We start from the raw sequence: 9,637 nt of genomic DNA on the forward strand, positions 1-9,637 counted from the left end.
AGTTGTCTCTGGCAGTTTTCTTTTGCACTAATTTTGTCAGCAGTAACTAAAAAATATAAAAATCTGTAATTTTTGAGAGCCCTGGTAATATATTTGTATCTGTGACATTATAATTCACAAACCTTGATTCACTTGCTTAAGTTTTATGAAAAAAGAAAACTTTTCCACCAGATTTGTCCTACCAGTTTGAAGACTAATATAATCTTTTTTAAGTAGGAGAAAGCACATAATAACCAAACTATGACGCAATTTCTTGAGTGCCTCTTTAGATACATCAAATTATAAATCTGATTTTAGGGTATATATGTGTACAGCTGTTCTGATTAGGAACTAACTCTTTATATATCTATTTTCATTACATGTTTTCTTTTAAATGTGACCCCTCGTATTTCTTATTGTTCTAATATAAAAGCCCTCTAGTGGACAGTGTAACACTTCATCTTCCTGTGAATACACAGGTTTATTTATCAAATGAAGTATCTTATTGTGATGATTTTGAATTATAGTATGGTAAAATTCAGTTTTAATAAAGTGCTGTTTTGACTTATGTAAATATAAACATTTTAATTCATAGGATTGTCTAACAAAAAATTAATGCCTCGTTCAAAACAGAGTAGACCAAAATTGTGAGGGACCTTAGGAATGTACTTAAGCCAGTCCACACTGTTTGAATGTATTTAAACCATTGCTCACAAATGTCTTATCAAATTTGTTTTTTTAAAATCTCTAGGCAGTCTATTTCTACAACAGTCATTGCTGTTAGGAAGTTTTTCTTAATGACTGATGTAGGTTTCATTTATTGCATTTTTTATGCCTTCTTTCTAGTAGATTCAGAGAACTCCTGATATTTCTTTTAAACTTATTTTGTCTAGTGTGCCCACACATGTGGTTGCACACATTCCTTCAACTTTTGCTAAGAGTTTTTTTTCATTTTACACATCAAAAAAGAAAGAAACAAAAAAATTCAACATACAGAAACATGAATAATATAACTCAGAAACGACCTCCAAAGGTCATTGTGCCCAACCTTCTACTCAAAGCAGGGTCAATTAGAGAATGACCCAATTAGGTCAATTAGAGAATACTCATGTCTGGATTACACAGCAGTAATGCTAATTTGATATAAATTAATAGTTAAAATAATCTTGTAAGGCTGCTGTTGTGCATTTGTCTCTAGTATATATAGAGCTAAACCGTAGGGAAGAACTTCTACCCAAATGTTGCCAGAAGGTACCAAGTTCTGGATGGACAAAACATAGTAATGGCCCTAAATGCAATGGCTGTTCGTACAAAAATGGTCTGGTTACTTGGAGAACACATACATACTCCTGTGTGTGTGTGAATGTATGTATCTCTGCATATACATGTCTATATATACAATTTTTTGTTAATTATTTTAATTTTATTCTGTCTAATGTACTTTCTCAGCTTTGGAAGTAATTCAAACGAATATTCATGAAGAAACAGAATATGGGCTTAAGGTAAAGGTCTAATCTCCTAGTAAGTTTTGTCACATTCTTGACAAATATATATTATATAAGACTATGTTTTGCATTTTTACCTTAGTGTCAAGAATTGCTTTTTAAAGGTCAAAGTATTTCTGAAGAACTGGTTACAGAAATGATTCTGAAAAAGATTGAGTCACCCGAAGTTGCTCATTTTGGTGAGTATATTTCTAGCCTAAACTTCTTAGAATGAGCTAGCTATAATTTTGACACACTGCATTCATTACTACTCAAATACAATTTATTTTGTGTTAGACATTAAATCTTTTCTTGTGCTCCTCAGGTTGTAGAATATCCATAAACTGAGAGTGTATTTAGGGATTAATTTACCAGTATTGGAGATCAGAAGTTGTCATACCTATCCTGCCACACAAAATCACTGAGGTTGGAAAAGACCTCTAAGACCACGTAGTCCAACCATCAACCCAACACTACCGTACCTACTAGACCATGTCCTCAAGCGCCACGTCTACACATTCCTTGGACACCTCCAGGGATGGTGACTCCACCACTTCCCTGGGCAGCCCATTCCAGTGCCGGACCACTCTTTCAGTGAAGAAGTTTTTCCTAGGATCTAATCTAAACCTCCCCTGATGCAACGTGAGGCCATTTCCTCTTGTCCTATCACCAGTTACCCGGGACACCAGACCAGCACCCGCCTCCCTACACCCTCCTTTCAGGTAGCTGTAGAGACCCATCAGGTCTCCCCTCAGCCTCCTTCAGGCTAAACAACCCCAGCTCCTTCAGCCACTCCTCATAAGACTTGTTCTCTAGATGCTGTGTCAATTTTGAGAAAATTAATTTGGCCTACATTAAGTATTGCGATGACTCTGATTTGACAATATTATCTAGCTAGAGAGGTTTTAGGATTTAAAATACAGGTTTTTCTTTTTTGTTTGAGTACTTCTACAACAACAACCCACCAGCAAAAATATTTTAAACTTCTAAAATAATAAAAAATAAGAACACAACTTATTTCAAATGCAAAGTATTACAGTTTAAAAAAAAACAAACCCCAACCTTCTTACAACATTGTTTATTCGCTTGTATTTTGTCACTGAGAGTAAGTTAGATGAGAATAGTATTAGTAGTGGTAATAATTCTTCTTTTTTGAGGAAAGATTATGTTAATTGAGGCTATTAAGACTAGTGCTGCAGATCTTGCTAAAGTTTGAACCTGCTTTCCTGAAGAGAAAACAAATACACTGCTAAGTGGAAGGAAAGAAAGTAAAAGAAAAGGTAGTTTTTCTTTTTCTGGTGTTCACTTTTATTTGACACTTCCATTATAGGAGAAAGAAAAGTATAGTGCCAAGAAAATGTTACATTTCTACTGCTCAGAAAACTAGCGTGCTTGGTTTTTATTACTTCTCTAGTCCAAGACACTACAGTTTTGCAAAAGCCTTACCTGGTGAAACCAAGCTTTTAAAGCAGTAGGCAAAAGACAGAGAAATAGGTAAGAAATGAAAAAAGGCGATGATAAGGAAACAAAAAACTTGGGGAAGAAGAAGCAGCAATGCCGTGTGTCAGGACGTTAATAAATGCCTGAAGAGATGTCTGTGTTATCTGAGTTCCCCTCTGATTCCCCCTCAGTCTGGTGATGAGTGACTAAGGTGTGTGTATTACCCAAGACCACGGAGATATTAAGGACTGTAAACATGACTATAACATTGATAAAAGTTTGGTTCTTGTAACCAAACATTTTCTGTACTACAGATGCCCAGAAGTAGCAGGGACCAGAATAACCTACATCCTCACTATTTTTCCTACTAACTAGAATTCATCTCCAAAACCGATTTTTAAGTATTTTGTAGTTCTAATCACTTTGTGTTTAGGATCTGTCTTAATATAATCCTTGGAAAGCTTAAGTAGGCTTTCAGTAGGAGCTAATCTGTCAATTGGCTATTAATTATTCATTAAAGATTTTAGAAACCGTGTTGTATGAGGCTGAGATTTTGCTTTTAATTTTTGTTTTAACATCGTAAAATACAATTCAAAATACTACAAACAATAAGGGATTCTTTTCAATTACATTCTTTCATCTTAAAAGACACATGTTGAAGACAGGTGTGTCTGAGGTATTCAGAAGTGCTAAACCAAATGATAATATTTAAAAATTGTAGGTCACTAAAAACTGTGTTTGGTTTTTTTTTTAATTCTGAAGGTCTGTTATAAAGCTTCTAAGTGATTTCTTGAAATAAGCAATATCTCTTTCTAAGATAACATAGGCACTGGAGGATTGGAAAATAACAAGCATACTTGTATTTTAGGGTATTGTATTTTAGGGTATTATTTTTGTATTTTAGGGTATTGTAGGTAAGAGAATACAGAATTATAACATCTGTGTAGCTGAAATATTCGTTTGTTGGGGTTTTTTTAGTAGAACAAAAAACCAACAAGAAGTTCATATCATGTTAACCTAAATACTATTTCCAAAGGAAAAATCTATGTCATTATCACAGGAGGAAACAGGTCCTGATTTGATTTAAATCATGCAAAGTTGTTTATTGATTTATTAATGGCAAGTAATTAACTGGCAGTCAATGACGAGGTTCCGCCTCAGCCACACAGCAGACAAACCACAGCACTTGGCACTTGCCAAATATTAATAAGCATCTACAAATTTCTATACACCCTCCAAAAACTAATTCCAAAGAGTATACTCACATGGTTATGTACGCAAAGAAGTTCCAAGCACGCATTCCCTTTTCTGAGAATGGATGTTCACCCATGTGAGCACACATTCTGTTGGGTGCCCTAGCTTTGTCTGCGTGTGCCATTTCCTAAGGTCTGCTAATCCACACACCAGTGAGAAAGCTCCCCATGAGCTCAAGTACACACACGGGAATTGTGGGTCACTGTTTAACCATGTTCTGTTAGTCCTGTAGCTGAAATGCAGGTTACTTACAGCATCCCACAGTGAGGATGCTCTGTCAGGCCTTAGGCAGGAGGTTGTAGTGCTGGCACATCCAACCTGGTTAGGCTGTGGTTGGGTTACCTTGTTCTCACTCTGTGGTCTCTTCCCCCAGTCACGAGTTTTAATGCTTCTTTACAAGATTGTTCCTTCTCCCCTCAAAAGTTTCTTGGTGGTCCCCTGGTTACTATTTGATCTGGTTGATGGTTGCCTCAGGTAAACTTCATCATTGTTAGCCTCCCCACAACATTATTTGTTTGGGGGCAAACCTTCTCAGCGAACAAACCGTTTGGGGTAATCTTTTCCCATTCCTCTCACATCAGCTGTTGTGATCTGGGATGTGTTGATAAGCAGGGGCTGTGCAGACGCCCCACATGTCGCTACTGGTTAGGATGCTCTGAAGATATTAACATTTTATAATCCAGGATTTTAATTTCCTAGGGGAATTACTATACATTGTGTTCTCTCTTGCTTATCCTCTTCTATAAATTTTGCATTGATGAATAGTGGCTCCCCAAAGAAGGAGGAGTCTTCAGTCCTAATACCTCTTGCTATGTTTTTGTGCTGCATAGACTTGCATTTAAATGTCAGCACATAAAATTCTAAGCATTTGGAGCATGCACCATTTCTCTAAGGGCATATTCTCATTATTAGGCTAAAAAAATCCAGCTGATTCTTGTTTAGTCTCTCATTCTGGGCTCATGAATATGGAGTTTCTTGCTATACAGTAGTTCTTACTGCACTGCATGCAGCCATTAGTAGCTACAGTATTCTCCTGGGAACTTGAAGCCACGAGTTCATCCATGGGGCTGAGCACTCTAATACTAGGAAAAGGGTATTATTACCACCATGGTTGTCATATATAGTCAGTGGCTGTTTGCCAAAGAGGACTCAGCATTGTGAATCCTGAGTAAATGGATGCTTACCAAGTTAGGTGACTCAGTATGCATGCTGTGTGCATAGTGTCTCCTTTTGGAGGATATAACATCCAGGAGCACTATGCATCCCAGAGAGCAGTTCAGGCTCCCATGGTTGTCCATAGAAGCAGAGACCCTTAAAGGCTAGACCCTTAAAAGGCTAGACTCCTTGTATAAATGCTTTGCATCACAGTGTGGCTACTTTGTGTAATGCCTTTTACAAAATCTTTTAGTGGCAGAAATGGTCACGAAAAGCTCGTTACTTTAGGCACTGCAATGTGTGAGCTGGGTCCATGAAGCTGGTGGTCTGTGTATGATCTTTAATCTACATTCCTTATATTTCTTAACTGAGTTAACAAACTTTGCAAGTTCTATATTAAGTTGAAAACACACTTTTGTCTGTATTTCATCTAAAGTAGACATTGGTACACAATATTTTGACAGCATTATGTCCTGTACATGGTTTTAAATTGTGCCACTGAATAGATGTATTGTTTAAAGGAGGTGAGTATTACTAGTCCTGTATTTGTCATAAACTTCTAAAAGGTATATTTAATAAAATGTATTTGGCAGGTTATATTCTCACTGGATTTCCTTCTCTCTCGGAGGAATACATGACTGTTTCACAGCAAATAGAGAAAATAAAAAGTCTAAAATTAAAACCGGATTTCCTGATTAACATTAAGGTAATGTCATCTTCAATAACTTGCTAGTAATTTTCCTAATTATTTGTAGACTCATATGCTGCATAAGTCAAGAGAGAATGTTTTCTCCTGTGCATTTGAGTATAGTATTTATTGAGGAATAATAAGTTGTTCCGTTTCATGTTGGAATGGAATTATACTAGTTTGTTTCAGTATAAGCATTGGTCAAGTAAAATAACAGACGTTTTCTAAAACTTCAGTAGCAGTTACAATCTTTGCACATCTACCAATTAGAAGATACAAGTTTTCAAGAAAAGAAAACTTTGAATAACATTGTTATTATGGGATTTTGCATACATGTACATCTGCCGTTCATGTGTTTCCCGAAGAAGCTTTTCACATCTGGAATTTAGAAAACAAATAGTTTTATTCTTTGCTCACTAATTGTGAGACTGCTTCCTAGTCATTAATTCATCTTGTTTACAAATCTCATTTTCTTAATGACTACTAATGTGACATTCCAGATACTTTACAAAAGAGACTCTGATAAAACCAGGGAAACATAGTCATTCTTAATTTAGGATTAAGAGGACTTTCTCAATGTAACTTAAAATAATGGACTTGCTGGCTATGCCCATATTAGTAAATGAAACAAGGTATCAGTGGCTCTTCAGACATCAGCCCAACTGGTTGAGCAGAACACAGCTACCCTGTCTTGTCAACAAGAGTGGGGCAGCTGTGTCCAGACTGCCCACTGGGAAAGGCTTTAGGCCTGTGCCGTTCTCCACATTGTGCACAGCTATTCACCAGGGAAAATAACTAGCTGGCCCATGCCAAACTGTGCCAGAATCTATGCAGACAAAGTAATGGTATGCATAATCATCTACAAGAGTTCAGGCCCTTCCACCTGATATGTTTTATTTATTATCAGCTAGATGATTTCCATCTTTTACTCTGAATAATCAGCCTCTGCTGTCGTGCTCCATTCTCATTGGGATTTTGATTCTAGTTGTCACATCTATGAGGTTTGTGAGATGCTAAGCTTCAGTGCATGGGCCTAGACTATCATTTTGGCAGATTTAAGTCCGTGTTTGTTTTAATTCCATATTTTTGAGACTTAGTTTGTTTGATCATGCATAATGAAAATTTGTGAATGCCTACTTCAAACCTTTTTTTCTGTGCTCATGGAAAGGTCTTAAAACATCAGAGAAACATACTTCTGTGCTGTTTTTCAGGCAGTTTTGATATTTTCATCTACAGAAAGTCAATCAGATAGTGACAAATCCCAGTTCTTGAGAATATATGTTGTATAGTTTCTTGTGCAACAGTACAAATAGAAGAGCGATACCAACTACACTAGAAAGAAAACAGAATTCTAGACTTCATGAAGTTACATCAACTTCTCCTCTGGGAATAAGACTGAGACTGAATACTTATTAAAAATTCATGCCCCAAAGTCAAATGAATAATTTTACCTTTGATTTTAGTGGGTTCAAACTATTTTCACAGATATGTCAAAATTGTAGCCATTTTCATTATATCAAAAAGAAAGGAAGAAAGAAAAGTCTAGATAACTCTGGGAATAACAGAATACTGTTACTAGCAGACCAATTTAGAGGATTTTTTTTTTCTCCAAGAGAAAAGACAGAAATACCTTTGAAAAAGGAACCATATCTGAACAAATTTCTCCTTTCCTATTTCAAAATGTGCTATTTCATATAGCAGTCGTGTCAGCTGTATGACTTACTATAGAAATATAGGAATACCCTGAGGTATTATAATACTTCAAGGGATAGCTCAGGAAATTAGTGTAGTGTTCTTACTGGCAGCAATATGATGTCAAAATGAGTGTAGTGTGCCTGTTGCGAGCAATGCGATCTCAAAAGCTCTGTATTTTCTGTAAAAGCCAATTGTCTGTTTCTGTAACAATTTGATGTTAACAATTATAATGTTTCCTTGTTATCTCAGGTTTTTCATATATGTTTGAAGGGTAGGTGTTGGTGATTTAGAAAGGAAGAATGATTATATATTGTTTGCTGTGCCCCACCCTCAATTCCACAGTAGAATTTTAAGATACTCATCTTAAGGCTTATCAGAAATCTAAGGACTCCAAGTGCATCTTAATGCAAGTACAATTCAGGATGAGTCAGGCAGAAGCTTTATTAACTATGATCATAGTGAGCAAACATTCAGACAGCATCTCCCTCTCTGCTCCCCTGTTCTCTGCTAAGTGATTGCAGAGACCAAACCAGCTTTTTGTTTCAGGAAAAAAGGAAGAGATGAGGCAAAACAATCCTTACCACATTAACAAAGTCAGGTATCCATCCCTGGAATGGATGGACTCCTTAAGCAGCCTGAAACACCCACAATTCTAAGAAGGAATCAAACAGTATATAATGTGACTATGTAGAAAGAAGGCTCTCAGTGGAGCCTATAGTAGTGGCACACCCAGTATTTTCCTAGAAGTGGGGAGGCGGAAACAGTCACAGACTGTTAGAGTCATAGAAACATTGAATCATTTAGGTTGGAAAAGACCTTTAAGATCATCAGGTGATGTTAGCTTTTAATTGAAAGGAATGTTCTTTAGTTAGGATAAACTTCTTAGCCAGATCCCTCTAATCTTAAATATTAATTTTCACTATCGCAGACCACATCCAGATTTATCTGTGTTTAATATTAAACTAAATTTGTGTCTGCAGGGCTTTTTCTGGAAAGACCGTTGCTTATACTTTCAGAGCTCAAAACTGCTGGACTCCTTTAGCCTCTAAGACAGTGATGCAATGCTTTTGGGTAATAGTAAGCTTTGAGAGGTCAGAGGAACCTAGTAAAATTGACTTAATCTTAGAATCATAGAATCATTTAGGTTGGAAAATACCCTTGAGATCTTCAAGTCCAGCCATAAAACTAACACTGCCAAGTCCACCACTCAACCATGTCTCGAAGTGTGACATCTACACATCTTTTAAATACCTCTAGGGATGGTGACTCAACCACTTCCCTGCACAGGCTGTTCCAGTGTCTGACAACTCTTCTAGTGAAGAAATTATTCCTAAATCTAAACCCTGGCACAACTTGGGGCCGTTTCCTCTGTCCAACACCCACCTAGCTACAACATCCTTTCAGGTAGTTGTAGGGAGTGACAAGGTTTCTGTTGAGACTCCTCCAGGCTGAACAACCCCAGTTCCCTCAGCTGCTCCTCACAGGACTTGTGCTCCAGACCCTTCACTAACTCCGTTGCCCTTCTCTGGACATGCTTCAGCACCTCAATGTCTTTCTTGTAGTGAGGGGCCCAAAACTGAACACAGGATTCAAGGTATGGCCTCACCAGTGCCCAGTACAGGGGGAAAATCACTGCCCTAGTCTTGCTGGCTACACTGTTCCTGATGCAGGCCAGGACACCATTGGCCCTCTTGCCCACCTGGGAACACTGCCAGCTCATATTCAGCCAGGCTGTCAACCAACACCCCAGGTCTTTTTCTATCAGGCAACTTTCCAGCCACTCTTCCCCAGGCCTGTAGCATTGCAGGTGGTTGTTTTGACCCAAGTGCAAGACCTGGCACTTGGCCTCATTGATCCTTATACAGTTGGCCTTGGCCCATTGATCCAGCCTGTCCAGATACCTAAGGTTTGTTGCTCAAACCTGCCTTAGCTATGTAACAAA

At 37.5% G+C, this 9,637-nt stretch overlaps 1 protein-coding gene across 1 annotated transcript in view; it reads left to right on the forward strand.

Annotated features, from left to right (window-relative positions):
• LOC104515607 (adenylate kinase 9-like) overlaps nt 1-9,637 on the forward strand; it is a gene marked incomplete at its 3' end in the record, with an annotated part of 52,927 nt that overhangs the window by 3,501 nt on the left and 39,789 nt on the right. Inside the window, 3 exon segments of the mRNA XM_010159647.1 lie at nt 1,429-1,481; nt 1,567-1,663; nt 5,906-6,018. Of these exon segments, the coding sequence (XP_010157949.1) occupies nt 1,429-1,481; nt 1,567-1,663; nt 5,906-6,018 (263 nt within the window).

This window comes from Eurypyga helias, unplaced genomic scaffold, assembly GCF_000690775.1.
Source record: "Eurypyga helias isolate BGI_N326 unplaced genomic scaffold, ASM69077v1 scaffold6639, whole genome shotgun sequence".
Taxonomy (NCBI): Eukaryota; Metazoa; Chordata; class Aves; order Eurypygiformes; family Eurypygidae; genus Eurypyga; species Eurypyga helias.